Below are 19,594 nucleotides of genomic sequence, written 5' to 3' on the forward strand. Positions count from 1 at the left end.
CTCAGAATCGCATTTCCTCATGCAGATTCTGCAGTGGGTTCAGTTTGGTTACACGGATTCATCGCATTAATCGACATAGAGCTACATGGTTTTAAAATGACTTCTGTGAGCTGTGCTTCATACATCGCTACTACAATAGACAATGAACCTTTTTGCCTGTGAAATTCTGCCTACATACAGTCACACATGCTCTAATATGGAAACTTGCTTCCTCCCTTCTCACTCTTTGTCCATTTCCTTCATTGTTCATTGCTTTATCTTCTCTTCCCTCTCTTCTCCTCTGATCATTGTACACCCACCTCTCAGGTAAGAATGATATTTTTGGAGAGATGATTCATCTGTACGCCAAGCCAGGGAAAGCCAACGCAGATGTTCGAGCGCTGAGCTACTGCGACCTGCACACCATCCACAGAGAGGATCTTCTGGAGGTCCTGGACATGTATCCTGAATTCTCTGACTACTTCCTGTCCAATCTGGAGCTCACGTTCAACCTGCGCGATGAGAACACCAAGGTAGAGCAGCAAGCTATTACTAAGTACTTACAGTTTTAAAATAAAAAGATGAATGTACTATGCAAAATACACTAACATTCACTATAAGGCTCCCTCCGCAGTCAAACCCCAACCCTTTATGGAAATTAAATATAAACATCTTCAAAAACTATGAGCACATAAATACAGTACTTAAATAACTTTATTAATCCTAGATGGGTAATTTACTGTAGTTTTGGGCATACAGTGAAAAGCACAGGGTTTTTAAAAACCTGGATATAGGAGGAAGACTAATTTTAAAAGTGTTATTTCTAGACCTGGAAAAGTCATGTAAATTAATAAAATCTTTTAAGTCTATGGGTCTTGAAATTGTGAGTAAAATATTTTTGTAAAGATCCTTATCAAGTAAATAATGAAGTAGAAAAATCATGGAGCTTTTGAATATTGTTGTGGATAATGAGAACTGCTGTGCTACAGTATATTCTAAGTCTTCTGAATCCATACAATTAGCTAGGTAGTTTTTTGACGAATGGACAAGATTTATGTTGTTATTCTGATAATCATCCCTCTCCTTGAGCTATTGTGTTGATTTTCAGTGAATAATGACTTGGCACAAGTTGTATTTGCAAACAGTGATGATGTTTTTGTGGGCGGAGCCTACCTGTGGCAGAAAGCCACAGAATAAAAGAATAAAAGAAAAATTAATTTCAAGTTTATATCTCACATTTCTGATTTTTTTCTTGCAAATCCAAGTTTATATCTCACAATTCTTAGAAGGATGAACAGAATTGTGAGATATAATCATTATTCTGTCTTTTTTCCTCAGAATTGCGAGTTCAATTCTGAGGAAAAAAGACAGAATAATGATTATATCTCACATCTGACTTAGGAGATATAAACACACAAATGCAAGAAAAAAAGATTTGTGAAAAAGTTTTCAGAATTGTGAGATAAAAAAATGTTATAGGCTATGTTTAAAGGTTATCTGTGTTAATGTTATAGGGTTAAATATTATTTTATGCTGTAACTGCTATGAACTGCAAATGTGAATATTATGTCTGTTTACATCACATTTATGCTCTAATAGTAGACTAATTATTGCCGGTTTCGTCAGTCCAGTCTGTGACTTGCAACATAAACTTCTGCGTTTAGTTTCAAAGGGTGTCTTCAATGACTGTATTCCATAAAAATGAAGTCTATATTTTTTGCATTCTGCTTCTGACATCCAAAGGCACAACAAAATATTTTTCTCTTATCCTGTTTTTCTCCACTTGTTACCAAATTGGTCTGTTAATTACTTTTATGATGCAATTTTATCTCATGCTCTTTTATGGCAGTTTGACGGTCATTATATTTAGAGAAATAGGCAGAAGATTCTTCAGAAAAATCCACTTTTGGGCTCCTCAGAAGAAAGCCAATCTGTTTTTCCCCTACTAATGTTGCTGCAGTAAATAAAGGTAAATGCTGTTTAATGCTTTTCCTAATGTGATGTCATTTCTTGTGTGTGGCAGGGTGCCACGGCTCCTCACAGGAACCTTTACACGGCCGTGAGTGACTCCGACACTGAAGACCCTGACGTCAGGACTAAACCCTGCTTTAAAAGGAACCACTCTTCAGGTCAGGACCTTCTCCTCATGTTCTGCTCACATTTCTGTCTACCTCTCCTCCATTGTTCTCTTCTTTTTCGGTCCCTCCTTTGTTTCCCTTCCCCCCATCGCCTCCCCTCCTCTTTCCACCCATCTCTTTTCTCTCCCACTGGGTTTCAAGCTGTTGCCATGGTGATTGTTGGCCACAGACAGATGTTTGTTATTGTATGGTTGCACCCTGCCAGATTTTACCTGAACGGTCAAGAGCCGTTTTATCCCCCGTCCCTGTATAACCTGCTGTTTGGATTATTTATCTCAGCCAAATCTCTCACTCTCTTCCTGGCACATTCCTCACTCTCTTTTTTTCTTTGTTCAAGGTGCAATTTGGAGAGTGACTGTGAGAACCTTTTGTGTAAAGCTGTGAGGACTTTGTGTTCCCTCAGGTTCTCCGAGCAGACCGAGCGGGACAGACCGGGAGAGGGGAAGAGATCGAGAGGTTCGCACATTGCCTGGAGAGGAGGAAGAGGAGAAGGAGGAAGAGGAGGGTGAGGAAGAGACAGCGAGGCCTTTGAGTTTGGGTCAATCCCTTCCTTACAACCTGAACACCATCCCTGACACATACACTAAAGATTGTGTTGAAAACAGTCTGTTCCATAAAGGTATAACATACATAAACATACTCATTCATAAGGGTGTCCTACTGTGGGGAAAAAAATTATTGGAAGCATACTGTATCAAGATGTTTATAATGCCTTATAATACAAATTGAAATTCATCTGTTCATTGTGAACAGCTACAATAGTGATCATGTCTTTTTTTATTTGTTTATGCTTTATTAGGGCTGGACGATTAATCAAAAAGTGATAAAAACTGAAATTCAGAACCTCTAACCGTGGTTAACCCATGTCGGTTATTTTGTTTTTTTAATCTTGTTAATACTTTCCCCTTAAAAACATACTACCCTGTCCAGTCAGCGGCATGGAAGCAACATGGATGCGAACTCAAACACCAAGTCAACACACACAGACGATGCCTGAAGTGAGATGACTTTCACTTGCGTCCTCACGAAAGTTTGTCAATTGTATGTGTTTAAAGGCTTGCCAGTTTGAACACTCAAGTGATTTTTGACCCTATCATTATGAGCTGCTACGCTGATGCATTGTGGCACACGGAGACTCATACAGACAGCTCGCACATCATGTGCGCACAGAGAGGAGCGCAGAAACTCGTTGTCAACGCTGTCCTGTGATTTATCACTAAAAGTAGCTTAGAAACTCAAAAGTTATAGCATATATTTTTCTACTTTTGAAGTAACTACTTACAACCCACAGCTTAACAATTAATAGAGAGACGGTATGACTAATTCACACACGCAATCGCTCTCATTAATGCGTTCAAATATGTACTAGTACTGTGCTAATTTATCCGTGTCTGATTTACAACGAGCAGAAATCTGTAACTGCTGAAAGTGAGCTGCTATATCAGAGCACTCTTTCATTAGGAAAAAATATCCCACTTTTAATAGTCAAGCATATTTACAGCACAAACTTTGTCAGTGAACTATGCAACAAAAAAAAACAGCAAACAAACAAAATAATCGTTCATTAATCATAATCGAGGTAAAATGTTCACTTAATCGAGGTTATCGTCCAGCCCTATTTTTTATTGTGATAATTTAAAGTCGCAATGAAACAGAAATAGCAACAGATAATTTTTTCTGTATTGTGACATACATTAGCGTGAAACGGATTATCTAAAAAGTAAAAAAAATGTAGTGTGGGACTTGATTCTGTCCATCACTTGTTGATTGGATGGAGGCAGATCTGAATGCGAGTTAGCAGTCGATTGTAAGAAATGGCCGGGGTTTGTGCAGATAAAGAGGAGAAGTCAGGCATAGGTCAAAAGAGAAACTTAAAAGACACTTCCTAAATTAAATTAGCTTTTGTATTGTAACTGTGCTAAAAGCAAAGCAACAGACTATTAACTTTTTAGTTAGATGTATGAATTATTTTAATTGTGGATTTATTTGTAAAGTTCTTTTCATGAATATCATTCCAAAGCAACATGTTTAAACATATTTTTAATAAACATTTAAGTAATTATTCCGATAACTTTTAACACATTGTCTTTATATATTGCTAAAAATACAGTTTTAAAAATATTTTTCTTTTTTCTCACATTTTCTAGCATGCCATGGGCCCTAGTTTGAAAATCCCTGATCTAGAGAAAGTTTGTAACAGGTTTATAATAACATTACTTTTTTAAAAAGGTAACTTTTCACAGGTGAAATCTAGTCATTTCAACAGGAGTCCCACATGATCTGAAAATTTGCACAAGGGCTGAAAATTTTGCTACTGATTCACGTTAGTAACGCATTCACCACATTGACTGACAGAAGCTGCTTCGTTTAAAAGTGATTTCTGTGTGAGCTGTGCTTCATACATCACTACACTATTGACAGTAGATAATGGACCCTCTTTGCCTGCAAAATTGCACTAATGTAACCACATCTTAAGGTGTATTATATGGAATTATGAATGCAGATAGTATATTAACAACCCTTTCTATGAAGCCTGTATAAATAACACATTGTATACTTCATGGCTTCATAGAAAGCATTGCCAAAAAATTGGACCATCAGACTGAGTACATAAATTGAACTCATAAATAACTTGAAGAAAACAAGACTCAGACAAGTGCTGCAATTTTACTGAGACTCTGTACGAAGAGGTTTTGTAATGTGTGAAAAATTGCCACGTACCAATTCAGAGGCTGCATCCTTCGAAGGACAATTGTGTCACATCGGCACGACGAAGGCTGTCCCAAATGTGTCCTCGAAATGCGTCCTTCGTTTCCTGGGCAATAACGGATGCAACAGATGGATCCTTCGTGGCCTACCTTAGCCAGAATTCATTGTGTGCCGGTGACGACAGGATATTTTTTAAAAAGAAATTGTCAGATTACACTTTTAAAAGTCTTTTTACTCTAATATCTAATTATACAAATGTTGATTTATATCTTACTAAGATGCGATTTTATATAGTTTATACTCTTTATTATGTACAGAAATGGACCATGGTGAACATATCTAGACAGATTGTGAATCCTGTTTTGTTTTCAGACCGTTGAATATAACTTTCAACAGTCCAGTACAAACGTTTCTGCCACTCGTCAACGGCAGCTGTCACAGTTGCTAGGCGACAAGAACAATCATCCGTAAGCTAGACCATCCCATTTAACAACGCTCGGTCTGACCATCGCGGCCTTTGAAGTTTGAGTCTTCCGAAGGATGCTGCCTCCAAATTGGGACACAGCTAATGACTGCTGATATAATTATACAGCCAGGGAGCTTCCCTCTCTTTCCTTTTCTCATTCTTTCTCCCGATCTCTAAATATTACCAAAATGGCCCTAGAGCTCATGATTAGATTGAGCTTGGTGTAATATCTTGTTGAGGCAAACACACACAAACACGTTCTTTTGGCTTCTGGGGATTGCGGCTGTTATATTAGGAGACACTTGGTGCAGTGTGGAGATTATTAATGATGTGTGTGTGTGTGCATGTGATGTATAATTTGTCTTGTTGGAGTGCTGTATGTTTTATTACAGTGTGTATGTGATGTGTGTGTGTGTGTGTATATATGTGTGTGAGTGCAGTACAATTGACACATACAAACCCAATTAATCTTACATATGTGCATGATGCATTAAGTTTGTATGTACCAGGTATGTTTGTGTGTGTGTCTGTGATTAATTGCACTGGGACTTGTGTTTCTCTAGATGTGCGTGTTGAAGAATGGCCTTGTGGGAATGCAGATGACTCAGCGAAATCTCAGGACAGAGAAGGAGGAGACGACTGTGAAAGTGACATCACATTTGGTGAAATGGAGCAAAGACTGGATCTACTACAGGAACACCTGAACAGGTGAGAGAGAGAAATGGACATAAAGTAGGTCACATGAAAGAGTAAATAAAGAGAATATGAGTTAAAACATCAACTTTAACATCCAGAACATTTTGTGCTATTGATAGAATAGTGCCTACCACCATCTGCTGGTCATGGACGGTATTGTACTTATACGTCAATGTATGTGTGTGTAGGCTGGAAGCGCAGATGACATCGGACATCCAGGCTATTTTACAGTTGCTCCAGAGGCAGAGCGCTCTGGGACCTCCAGCGTACAGCACTGTGGCCGTCAGCCCGGAGTACCACAAACCCGTGCAGCCCGTCACCGCCATACAGACACAGGTAACACACCGGCTGTGTTCAGAATGGAAAGCTAGTGTGCATACTGCACGTTATACACTAAAAATACCCCAGCAACAAATAAGAACACCCTAGCAACTGCTTTGCAATCACTGAAAACACCCTTATAGTAGATTTTTGAATGTCTTTGTTTTTTAATGTACAATTTTGCATGTTTTCGTTTTTTAATTGTTGTGGCTTCCATATAATATAATTAATAATTATGATGTTTGCGGGTCAAACTGACGCTAACTGGTTTTAATACAATTTACACTGTGAAAAATGTGGAAGTAAGGTGTTTTCTGGGAATGTGCACAATTCATTCGACACTATAGGTAAATAAATATGAAAAATGACAAAGTCCAGTAAGTGATCAAACTATTTGCGCTACAAACCAATGTGATTATAATTACAGTGCATGAAAATAACATGGTAAGAAATACTAGTTTGCAATGTCAAGCAGCTTGGCGAGCAGACACCGGAAGACAGACACATTCAGTTTACAAATTGCTGCTCTTACATGAACAAAATTATGACTTTACAGAATAAAACAAAATAAATATGAGAACATATGACAAATAAAAGTGTATTCAAATATTTTTTACATTTTCTAATTGTATTTAATATTTCCATTTTGACAAAATAAATATACTATGGAAGCTTGTTTCCTCCATGAAATAAAAATATATATTATAAAATTATACGAGTTATAAAGTCAGAATCGCGTGATAAAGTCATAATTACGAGATAAAGTCAGAATTGCGTGATATAAAGTCATAATTATGAGTTATAAAGACAGAATCGTGTGATAAAGTCAGAATCGTGTGTTATAAAGTCATAATTACGAGTTAGAAAGTCAGAATTGCATGATAAAGTCAGAATCGTGTGTTATAAAGTCATAATTACGAGTTATAAAGACAGAATTGTGTGATATAAAGTCATAATTACGAGTTATAAAGACAGAATTGTGTGATATAAAGTCATAATTACGAGTTATAAAGACAGAATTGTGAGATATAAAGTCATAATTACGAGATAAAGTCATAATTATGAGTTATAAAGACAGAATTGCGTGATATAAAGTCAGAATTACGAGTTTGAAATTATATTTATTTATTTTTACATTTTTCAAATTTTGTTTAATGTTTGTGCTTTTGTAGGCTATGTTGGCCAGGCTTTTTTGCAGTGTATTTTTGAGTGTTTTTGAATGTGCTGTTAAACAGGGATATTTCTGGGGACATCACATCAAAAATCAAGAAACATCTGGTCACCCTACCTTACAGCTGACTAGCAACAACCAGAAATATCCTAGCAACTGTCTAGCAATGCTACGGCGTTGTGAAAGTATGCACTATAAATGCACAATAAATGTTTCAAACAGTAGCACAATATTATTTTATTGACAGTGAGAGAGCATTCGCCCACGTATAAGCACTGTGCACCATATCAGAGCAATTTGATCTCAGACTTTTGCCAGTCAAGAAGGAGATGATTTTGATTGAATCTGCAGAATACTCGCATACTACATTTGAACTGCAAAAATGTTTAATCTGTTTTCTTCTTTGCAGAGTCCTGATCTAGAGAACGCCTACAAAGCCAAAGACTCCACGCCTGCCGTTGCCATGGAGATGACCTCTGATGTCAGCACGGCATCTCCGTTGGTGACAGACCCGGAGTGGGAGGCGGAGCTGAAACCACTGGAAAATGAGCCTTCTGCGTCACAGCAGCCAAGATCTTTCCAAATGTCAACCAGACAAGCGTCTCTCCCAGATTCGTCACCCGGAGGCGGATTGACGCCGGGTCTCCACAGGCCCTCCTCTGATCCTGGACTTCCAGGGCAGTAACATAAGGTCAAAGTTTTTGATGGTAATGAAGCAGAGTACAGTAAGAGCAGTGTTTAATAATGAGGTTTGAGTTCTAATATTCCTCATAGAGGAATCACTCCTGTATGCTTTCATGTAACTATGCATAGACAGAACAAACTACAGTAAACTCAGCCTCCTCCCTTCAAAACAACCGCAGCTCCAGCTAGACTCAGGGTAGAGAACATGAAACCGAAGAGTCATATGCAAAGAACCTTCCATGTCCCTTATAGTTACCTTCAAAAATGTTGTAGTCAAACAAAAGCAGGTGAACAGATGCATTAATGCAGCACGAATCAGTTTAAAGGTTGTTCATATTTGTAAATAATATATAAATAGAGCGGTGTTCAGGAAATAACGTACTGGACATACAACCATGTTAATGAAAGAAAGATGCATGCTAGGGCAAAAAAATGCAGTGTTTGTTTATTTTTTTGCATGTTTCTTAAAAAAAAAACACTTGCATTGGTAAAGTGGTGACATGAGCTCGGTTTTTTGTCCTTATATTATATTTGAGATTTATATGTATTTAACTATGAATTTCCTGGTATTCAGGAAGAATCTTTACTTGAACTGAACTCTGCAAAGCAAAGCCTCATCATGAAAACTGTCATCATCATCACATTATTCTACCCATATCAGATTTCCACAATGACACACTGTCCCTTCAGAGCCAACTAAACATTTTAGCATTGTCAGTATTGCAGTATCATGTCTCAGTATTGAATTTGACAAAACTTTGTTGGTCCAAGTAAGTGTGACCATTTATTGGCCCTCATGGTTGGTAATTCAAACCACAGATGAGCGATCCATCACCCCAGAAACAGTTGTGGGTTTTTAACACTTAAAGGGTAATTTTTAATCCTGGGTAAATCTTATTTCCAATCAATTTTATTGACCTGCTCATACTTGCAGCTCACAAACTGTTTTAACAACTGCTTGTTCATCCGAGGAAATGTCGCCACATAGATCTGCTCAGGTTGTCCGCTCCATTTGCTGCTGCTGTTTAAGATTTGTGAAAGGCTTATGAATATTTAATGAGGTAAGCACTGAGGCAGTTTATGATTGGTTGTCTGTTGCTAAACAACTCAACAACTCTAAATAACTAAACAACCTTTGGATTCTAGCACTCTTAAAGGGTTAGATCACCCAAAAATGAAAATTCTGTCATTAATTACTCACCCTCATGTCGTTCCACACCCGTAAGACCTTCGTTCATCTTCGGAACACAAATTAAGATATTTTTGATAAAATCCGATGGCTCAGTGAGGCCTGCATTGCCAGCAAGACAAACACTTTCAATGCCCAGAAAAATACTAAAGATGTATTTAAAACAGTTCATGTGACTACAGTGGTTCAACCTTAATGTTATGAAGCGACGAGAATACTTTTTGTGCGCCAAAAAAACTAATATCTAGTGATGGGCAATTTAAAAACACTGCTTCATGAAGCTTCGAAGCTTTATGAATCTTTTGTCTCGAATCAGTGGTTCGGAGCGCATATCAAACTGCCAAAGTCACGTGATTTCAGTAAACAAGGCTTCGTTATGTCACAAGTGTTTTGAAATTTCAATGGTTCACCACTGGGGGTCGTGACTTTGGCTGTTTGATTCACGCTCTGAACCACTGATTCGAAACAAAAGATTCGTAAAGCTTCGAAGCTTCATGAAGCAGTGTTTTGAAATCGCCCATCACTAGATATTGTTGAATAAAGTCGTTATTTTGTTTTTTTGTGCACAAAAAGTATTCTCGACGCTTCATAACATTAAGGTTGAACCACTGTAGTCACATGGACTGTTTTAAATACGTCTTTAGTAGCTTTCTGGGCATTGAAATTGTTAATTGTTGTGCTGGCAATGCAGGCCTCACTGAGCCATCAGATTTTATAAAAAATATCTTAATTTGTGTTCTGAAGATGAACGAAGGTCTTACGGGTGTGGAACGACATGAGGGTGAGTAATTAATGACAGAATTTTCATTTTTGGGAGAACTAACACTTTAAAGCAAGGTTAACACTTCATTTTCCAAGGTTAAAGGCAGTGCTAATACAATTGCTTAACCCAGGGTTAAAACTGGCCCTGTAAAAAGCCCTTTTATGTTATATATGCGTTTGTCCTCATTTCTTTATGCAGTTTACAGATTCATTTTAGAAGGTTCTTATGTTCTAAAGCTGTAGCAGTGTTATAATTTAATTTTTATCTGTAGAAATATTTCTGGACAATGTGATCTGCAGGAGAAAGCTCTAGTTTTTGTAGCAGCAGTCATCCCTGGCCTTCCAGAAGATAGATCTACGTTAACAGAACCTATTAAACGCACACTTTTAGTCAGGCAGTATAACATGACAGTGAGTTCATGTGTAAGAGGACTGCATGTTTAACCAAAGTTAGTTAGTAGAATTAATCACTTAATCCACATTTAATGAGATGCATTGAAACACACTGTCTTCCTAGTGTCAGCTAAAACAAAAATAGAAAAAAAAAAGAGCAGAAAAATGTATGCATGTCTTAATTTAGTAATTTACTCATAGGGTCACCAGATTTAGAGCTTCTGCATGAACGAATGAATCTGATTGGTAGGCTGAAATCTGAAGGCGGAGCATCATGACATATCAGTGTATGCGAAAGAGGCTCTAAATCCTCATCTCTCATCACACAGATATGTGTTTGGCCGTCATCATCACTGGCTCGTGTGACCGCTGTGATCACGGCATGTGTTGACCTAACAGTTTCCTGTGAGATGGTCCAAGTCATGTCTCGTGTTTTAGTAAGTTGGCCGGAGTGTGTTTGCCGCAGGGGTGTTTCTGGGACGAGGCCAGGACACGTGCCAGTGCGGGAAGAGCGCAAGAGAAGGATACGATATTATTGCGATCTTTTGCACAAACTCTTTGAAACATCTTGTACAGTGTCACTTTTTAAAACTAGTGCTGTTCACAAAATTGTTTTTATGCATTTTTTTTAAATGTTTGACACTGTATTTTATACAATGCAACACATAACAGCAGGTTAGAATGTTTTCTTCCTTGGGTATATTGGTATGTATTATATTTATGCTGTATATTGTGAATATTACAAGAGTTAATGCACAACTCTGTAAATTAATAAAGGACAGAATGCTTAATTTACAATGTTGCACCAGATTATTTATGGGAAAAGCACTTTATTTCTCTAAGAACCTGTGGAAAACCTAAATGAGACACTTTTTATGCACCTCCATCCACAAAATACCTTCTGACGTGAGTCTTCACTCTGTGGCCATCTTGGTAACTTTCCAGGGACAGTACAGCTCCTTTATAATAGGCAGAAATGGGGAAAGGCCAAAACCGACTGCCAAATTTAAATGTCAATAACATCCAAAACGGATCCAAAAATATGATCCACTAGTAAATTGCTCCTGTTTTGCATTATTTTCTAATTTACAAAAAGGCATCCTAATTTAATGTGTCCTAAAAATAATGCAGTATTTTAAATATTTCTTATTCTTATACAGCATATCTTTGTTTCACATTTTTCAAAATCCTAAAATCTTTTATTTCCAGGTTTACACAAGTTTTGGATGTCTGCATGCAACTGTATGTCAAATCACCACTGAAATATGACAATAATATAATAGATTTTTAACTCTATAGCTTAAATCAGGCCAAAACTGTTTAAACTAATGCACATTGTAGAGTAAGAAAGATCAGGTGATGTTTTTACCATGAAACTTTGCTTGTTTAAAGCAAGACTTCCGTTCCTGCAGTCACACATGAGTGTTTCTCAGCATCACACACTAAGCAGCAGAGCGACCCCTGCAAGAACCCATTTTGATGGCCTCTCTCTGGTCTTAAGGCTGAAGGTCCAGATATACGTGTTCGCACGCAGTTTGGTTTTATAGACGGGGCATTCATAGGTATTGCGCGTCTCCTGACGATCATTCGGGATGGCTCGAACCGCTATAACAGGCATGCTGGGAGTCAGTTCCTTCAGGCGTGCTTCTGCGATTGTCCCACCCTGAATATCCCAGCGTGCACCTGCAGTCACAAACACTGACTTTAGAATCAAATGCACCCAAATGGCTCAGATAATATAAAAGAGCATTTTGATTGGCTGAGGATTCTGACTGACTGATGGAAATGATACAGACCCTCCATGTAAAGGCCATAGATGTAGGCTCCCTCTCTGGCCGGCTGGTTAAACTCCTCTTTGAACTTCTTGGTCACATCCACCGTCAAATTCATCTTGTCCAGCGGCCATTCGTTCTTACGTGCCAAACTCTGCATCACAGCTACAAAGACAGGGAGGGGGGATGAGGGTTTGGAAGAAGTTGCATTAGATTGATCAAAAGTGACAGTAAAGACACAAGATTTCTATTTTAAAGTCCCCCTGTGGTGAAAATCAAGTTTTTAATGTTCAAATTCATGTCAACACCATTGCTGAGTATTTTCTCTTTAAAACTGCAGTGATCTAAAGACAGTCTCAAAAACGCGATTTGAAATCACTGGTGTCTATAACGTCACAAACTACCTTATAACCAATCACGTCAACGTGCCGGCGGGCTTTAGCATATCATTAACTATGACCGCTCTGGTCATAGTTAATGCAGGAGAGTCTCAAGAGAATATATCCTGGTATATTTTTCTGCTGATATGAAAAATTGTGTAGATTTAGCAATATAACAGGTGTATGATGTATATTATGATGCTACGATGAAATATATGCCTTTCTCCACTGACGTTCTGAGTTGTTCAAAGCGTTTGTAAGGATACTGATTGTTAGAAGGCAGCTGTCTGACTCTGACATGGTGAACGGGAACATGGTTTGTGTAACATTAACAACACATCCTAATCATATTAATTACTGTTATGTGTCTGACGTTGTAAAAAGCGATACCTTTGTGCAGCGTTTACCTCAGTAAGTTGACCGAGTGGATCTCTGAGTTGGTGCGAGTGAGTGGAGGCGGGGCTAATTAACATATTCATAGATCCACGTATACTAAATGAAGCATGGGTGTAGAGTTACATTCAGGCTTTTTTAAGGCATGAAGAATTTTTTTTTTTTCCACAGGAATTTTTTTTAAATATGTCACTTTAGTGTACAAAGATGAGTTTTAAGGGATACAATTGACTACAGGGGGACTTTAAATAAATGCTGTTCTTTTGAACTGTGTATTTAAAGAATCACAGTTTCCACAAAAACATTAAGCAGCACAACTGTTTTCAACATTGATAAAAATAAGAAATGATACTTGAGCACCAAATCAGCTTTTTAGAATAATTTCTGAATTTCTAGTCATTTCTTACTGCTTACTTTGCCATCACAAAAATACATTTTATATAATAACAATAAGAAAATAACAATATAATTCACAATATAACTCTTTTTACTTTTGATCAAAGAAATGTAGCCTTAATGATCAGAAGAGACCAATCATAAAAATAAAAATCACACCAACCCCAAACTTTTGAATGTTAGTGTATATTTACAATTAATTTTTTTTATTTATTTATTGTGTGTGTGTGTGTGTGTGTGTGTGTGTGTGTGTTACTGCACCTGTTAGAAAAGACTGAGGGTTAAATAAACCAGAGATCCAGACCACACTAGGCAGAGAGAGATCATGAGTCCAGGTATCTAACTCTCTACAGCGCAGTAACACGTCATTATACCTGATTGGACACACACACAGATATCACATACACATATTGAGATCATAAAACAGTGCAGCTGTTATATACTTCCAAAACTTAGTGAGTATAATATCTACATAATACCTACAATACAATATAAGCTCTCATAATATCCAGCCAAGACAACATTTCTCATTTCCGTTCAGTTTAAGTTGAGGTACTAAAATAATGAAAACTAAATAAACTAAAAAAAATACAAAAACACACAACAAATTTACTAAAACTTTAACTAAAATTTAAATGAAAACAGAAAATATAATGAGCACTGCTTACCACTGTCCGAGGCTGTATATAGAGGGGTAGGCCAGTCTGGTCCAGGTATCGGGAACATTATCAAAAAACAAAGCTGTCTGTATCTGCTCCATCTCTGATGAAATTGCCAGCTCTCCCTGCCAGAGAAAATAAGCAAACAAGTTTATGTTAATAGTCAAAAGCCTGGCCTCGCAAACAAGCAGAGTTCATAAATCTGAAATCAATGCTACCACAGTACAATCGATAATAAACTGGAACAGAAAAATTCCAATAACAGCACACCTTCAGCCCCAGGTCCAGCTCTTTGAGTGAGCGTCTTATTTCATTGAGGAGCACGTTCATACGCTCACACTCCTGGAAACACACCAGAATGTAGGGCGAGCGTTCGGCTGTTTTGGACGTGATGTCAGACATGTTGTACTCTTCTGGCAGTTTCTCCAGGATGTCATCCAAGATTGTCTTCACCTGAAACAGCAATGGCTTAAATCTTTGTACAAAGCTAAACCGCAACCAATGATCTGCACCCTTTCAGCAGCTCAGAAACAGACCTTCTCTTCAGTGGTCTGTGAGGCTCCTTCACCCATGTTGGAGTCTCTGTACTGCAGCTCCAAAAGAGTGTGGAAGAGGCTGTCTGACATCACTGTAAGAAACTCAATCTCAGCGTTTGGATGAAGCCCATAATGCACTGGGCTTTCGTGGGGCAGCATCTCATCTATGTACGCATGATAGCCTTGGTAATCCAAGTTAGAAGGCACAACCAATCCTGGAGCCAGTGACAACTTCCTGTCAAACTGTAAGGACAATGGAGAAAAAGTGTTAGTTTGTGTGTTTGAGATTAATTTTTTTTATCATGAGCCTAAATAAATGGGGATCAACCAATATTGAAAATCAAATTATATAATACAGATAAATATTTTCATGTTTTGGCCAATAAATGGAAGATAATAAAATTCAATAGTAATACTTTACAATAAGGTTCCATTTGTTAGCATTAGTTAAAGGCACAATATGTAATTTTCGCCACTAGAGGTCGCTTATTTAAAACAAAGGCATAGCTTGATGATGCTTTGACTTTGTGGAATTATGGGAGGTGTTGTCTTCACATCTACAGCCGGTGTAAAAGAATCGATGGGACTCGGGCAGAAATCATATTCATGGATGAGCTAATGTATTAAAAATGTATTAACATTACTGTAGTATGAAGCAGGGTGTGGCCGAACACCGTTTGGAGTGAGGCTGCTGGAGCAATATACTCTCGTTGCTTATTTCTCTGGATTTAAACATTCTTGGAAACATTTGGGATAATGCAAGTACACAAGTCAACAAAATATATAACACTGTTCTAGTGGTTTTTGAATATTTTAATCCAAAAATCTTACATATTATGCCTTTAACATGAGCTAACACTGAAAAATACTTCTAAAGCATGTATTAATCATAGTTGATGTTAATTTCAACATTTACTAATACGTTATTAAAATCAAAAGTTATTAATATTATTGGTAACACTTTACAATAAGGTTCATTTGTTAACATTAAATAATGTATTAACTAACATGAACTAACCATGAGCAATACATTTGTTACTGTATTTAACAATCTTCATAAACGTTAGTTAATGAAAATACAGTTGTTCATTGTTTGTTCATGTTAGTTCACAGTGCATTAACTAATGTTAACATGATTTTAATAATGGATTAGTAAATATTGAAATTAACATTAACAGATTAATAAATGCTGTAGAAGTGCAGTTCATTATTAGTTCATGTTAACTAATGTAGTTAACTAATGAACTTTATTGTAAAGTGTTACCATATTATTTAATGGACCTAAGCTGACATGGACTAACAATGAACAGTTGTAGTTTTATTAACTCATGTTAACAGGATGCAATAATATCATAGAGTGTAAATTAACAAAGATTCATAAATACTGTAACAAATGTATTGCTAAATGTTACTTAATATTAGTTAATGCAAACTAATGTCAACTAATGGGACTTTATTGTAAAGTGTTGCCAATTCAATACAATTTTGTCTTAATAAATTTAAAACACAATACTAAAAAATGAAATCAATCATTTTAAATGCTAAAAGTGAATTTGTAATGTACAGTCTGAAAAAAAAAATGGATATTCATTTTGAGGTTTGCTTAAATGTACATTTAACAGTGTTGAATTAACAGTGTTTTTAAAGATTCATGTTAAGTCAGCATTAGACAACAGTTAAAGTAACCTAAATGTAAAAATATGGCAAATGAACATTTATTCATGTGTAATTATTATATTCAATTTGGAAAAATACAGATACATTAATAAAAATACAAAAAAATTGATAATGGCCAATAATTATATGGTATCAATATATAGTCCATTGCCACTAAAAACTAAAATCTGTCATTTTAAATGCTAGAAGTGGATTGAAGCATCACAACATTATTATGTGCATTATAAATGATAGATAAACAATCTTTTGTAAATGTACACCAACACACAAACCTAAATGATGATTCTCTGTCATAATATATAGTGCCATTTATTGATATTTTTGTTACCTAGCACTAATTTAATCTAAATCTTAAATTAAGTGGATAAAGTTCACAACTAAATATCCCACATCAGCTGATAAATATCCAATATGGACTGATCAATCAAATACAATATTACCATGCTGACTTGTATTTTACTACAGTGTTGGTACTCTTTGTAGAGTGTTTGTGCAGTTATTCAGCGTGTGTTGGTGTTGGCACCTGATTAGGTTGCATGTACTCTTCCAGGTAAGTTCTGCACAGTCTCCTGTCCCAGTCATCAGTAATGTGACCTCCATACATGATCTCACCAAACAGGTAACGAAGGTCTTCCCATGGTACCTGGGCAACACAAGTTTGCTAACATACACACTCTCTCACCATATTAGTAGAATAAACATGTTTCCATGTTTATATCAGTTACCAATACATTGAATCAATACATTAAGATTGCATTTTGATTAAATCAGATGGATCACAATATAGTGAAACCTCTTGAGATTTGAATGGAGGATTTGGTTTTCTGTTAATTAACAGTTAATTACACACCTGTGAGTTGGCTTCTAGGTAGTTATAGAGCACATTCACTGATATGGTGAGATCCCCTGTGTTAAAAGGGTACTTTCTGTTCCAGCCCTGTGGCCCAAATTTCCTCCTTTCAGCCACACAAGCGTGGAAATAACACAGAGAGAACAGGATGGTCTTAAACTCCTGCTCACGGGAACACTGGTCCAGAATGTCCTGCACATGGACACACACAAACAAATTTGCATGTAATCAGAAGAGTTCCTCTAATTCAATGTTCTCATTTGACTTAATCATACACATAAGCAAAGATTTCTGTGTTACAGCTCATCCTAGACAAGTCTGAAGCCTTACAAAATTGTGTTCCTTTGTTCGTCACAGCCTATCAGAACATATTTGATGCTATTTAAGCAGGATTTTAGACCAATAGCATTTCACTGTGGGTGGAGCCACCAGCACAGCATGATAAAAACAAACAAGTGAAGAAATGTCATCCTGAGACGTTTATTCATGTTGTTTACCTGATCAAAGTTGTCCAGAGCAGCATGTAGGTTGGCCAGCATGCCTGTGGGTGGCTCATTAGTGATTTTGATGGAATTTTCCAGAATTCCCTGTGGAATGATGTGTTCCTGTGGGGTGGGAGAGGGTTCTGCACTCATGAACACTCTGTAGTCTTGGTGACTGTTCTCACAGCAACATTCGAGAAGCTTCTCTAGACTTCCCAGCCACTTTGCCACCAGGTGAATGTTCTTGAAGAAATGCATGCATTTGCATAAGATATATGCATAACACAACCGAAATATACAGATAACATACACAAAGGAACACCTGTAAAATGACCCAGTGGCCTTCTCTAGAGGCCTTTTCCATGGCAAGTTCAGCCACAGATTCCTGGCCCTGTCCCAGAGACACATTATGGAGCTTCCCCAGATCTATAGTGAAACCCAGCTTCTTCCCTAAACACACATAACATGCACAGAAATACACACAGCCGTTCTTCACAATGTCAGTCCACACATTAGTTTTTCTGAAATGGTGGTCTACAGTTTTACTGGGTTATGCATGAGATAAAAGAAGAGCCGGTATGAATTTTTACCCAGGGACTCAACATCTTTTAGGGGGTCCACTCCAGGGGACAGAATGAAGAAAACAGGGGAAGCAGGACCGCACTCTTTGAATGAACGTGCAAACTCCATCTTCCTGCTCTCAGTGTACTGCACACCTAGTTTCTCTTCCACAAAGTTCCTACACACACACACAGGCACGTTTGTTTTTGTATTTGTAAAGGGGATTTTCCATTGACTTTATACTAAGCTTATCCTAACTCCACCCCTAAACCTAACCCTCACAGAACCCTTAATGCATTTTTAGATATCCTCCTGAGATCCAGGGAGAAAAACGTTTTGTGAATTTAGTTTTTTTTTATTGTCATTACATTGTTTGGAGCATAAGAAACAAATGTAAAAAAAGTTTTGAAAAAAGATATTCTATTCATGTTATGCTATGTCCACTGTAGTGGACATCAGGACTCAAAACATAAGGCATGAAAAGTAGTCTCATTCAATACAATGCATTAATACATTGTATCTAATTTGCATATTAATGTGTTTTTGGGGCAACATGTAATTAAAGAAGCGTAATAATTGGCAACATTTTCATAAGAATATCTAATATTTCATAGGTATATTGATATATAATTTCTTTCCCTATTCACTTGTTGTGTCTCCCAAAATGCCTGATTTACATGCTTTAACTCCTGGTGTCCACTACAGTGGACGTATGAAATCAATGTCCTGTTTCATAACAGAAAGTCATATTCTGATTTGAAGCCCCATAACAATTTCCTGAGATGATTTATGATAAACAATTTGAAAATTAATCAGATTTAAATGATAATTACAAAATATCATATTCCCATGAGAGTGCTAATTCATTTTTAAAGACCAAGGAGAGGGAGTTGTTATGGTGAAACCTCCAAACATTTGGTATCTCTGAAAAGCCCTGAATCTGCTCTTTACAGGACATCCATACTGTGACACGTACAATGTCAGAGAAATTTACAAAAGTCTACGCTTGGGTCTCAGGAGGACATTAAATCATTATTTAGTGTGATTATTAACAGGTTAGTCCATGCAAAAATGAAATTCTGTCATCATTTATTGACCCTCATGTCATTCCAAACACATTTTGCTCATCTTCAGAAATATAAATGAAGATATTTTTAATATTCTCTCTTTTCCTTTTTGTCCATCTATTCAAAGTCCACGCAACCAACATTTTGAAGCTTCAAAAAGTACATAAAGACATTGTAAAAGTAATCCATAGTCCATATTAATCCAGGTGTTCTGAAGAGACACGACTGCTTTATACGATGAACAGATTTAATTTAGGCTTTTATTCACATTTAAACATAGAGCTCATAAAATACGGTAAACGAATGCTCAAAC

The 19,594-nt window shown here is 36.9% G+C and overlaps 2 protein-coding genes across 13 annotated transcripts in view; one reads left to right on the top strand and one right to left on the bottom strand.

The window, feature by feature from the left end:
* Positions 1-8,624, top strand: part of kcnh7 (potassium channel, voltage gated eag related subfamily H, member 7) — a 55,079-nt gene extending 46,455 nt beyond the window's left edge. For 11 of the 12 annotated variants that reach the window (XM_051897869.1, XM_051897870.1, XM_051897871.1 and 8 more), the window contains 6 exons: positions 307-512; positions 2,003-2,108; positions 2,521-2,736; positions 5,856-6,000; positions 6,177-6,324; positions 7,890-8,624. In XM_051897869.1, coding sequence (XP_051753829.1) covers positions 307-512; positions 2,003-2,108; positions 2,521-2,736; positions 5,856-6,000; positions 6,177-6,324; positions 7,890-8,165 — 1,097 coding nt within the window. In that variant the 3' untranslated portion in view covers positions 8,166-8,624. The remainder of the gene's footprint in view (positions 1-306; positions 513-2,002; positions 2,109-2,520; positions 2,737-5,855; positions 6,001-6,176; positions 6,325-7,889) is intronic. The other variant, XM_051897879.1, reaches the window with a different exon arrangement.
* A 3,050-nt stretch (positions 8,625-11,674) lies between these two features.
* The window catches only part of dnah9l (dynein, axonemal, heavy polypeptide 9 like), a 46,709-nt gene continuing 38,789 nt past the window's right edge, over positions 11,675-19,594 (bottom strand). Inside the window, 11 exon segments of the mRNA XM_051897830.1 lie at positions 11,675-12,191; positions 12,305-12,445; positions 13,711-13,823; positions 14,118-14,233; positions 14,379-14,561; positions 14,645-14,887; positions 16,845-16,964; positions 17,172-17,363; positions 17,669-17,896; positions 17,976-18,103; positions 18,244-18,392. Of these exon segments, the coding sequence (XP_051753790.1) occupies positions 11,944-12,191; positions 12,305-12,445; positions 13,711-13,823; positions 14,118-14,233; positions 14,379-14,561; positions 14,645-14,887; positions 16,845-16,964; positions 17,172-17,363; positions 17,669-17,896; positions 17,976-18,103; positions 18,244-18,392 (1,861 nt within the window). The 3' untranslated portion in view covers positions 11,675-11,943.

The sequence above is a fragment of the Ctenopharyngodon idella genome, chromosome 6 (genome assembly GCF_019924925.1).
Source record: "Ctenopharyngodon idella isolate HZGC_01 chromosome 6, HZGC01, whole genome shotgun sequence".
In the NCBI taxonomy this organism is placed as follows: domain Eukaryota; kingdom Metazoa; phylum Chordata; class Actinopteri; order Cypriniformes; family Xenocyprididae; genus Ctenopharyngodon; species Ctenopharyngodon idella.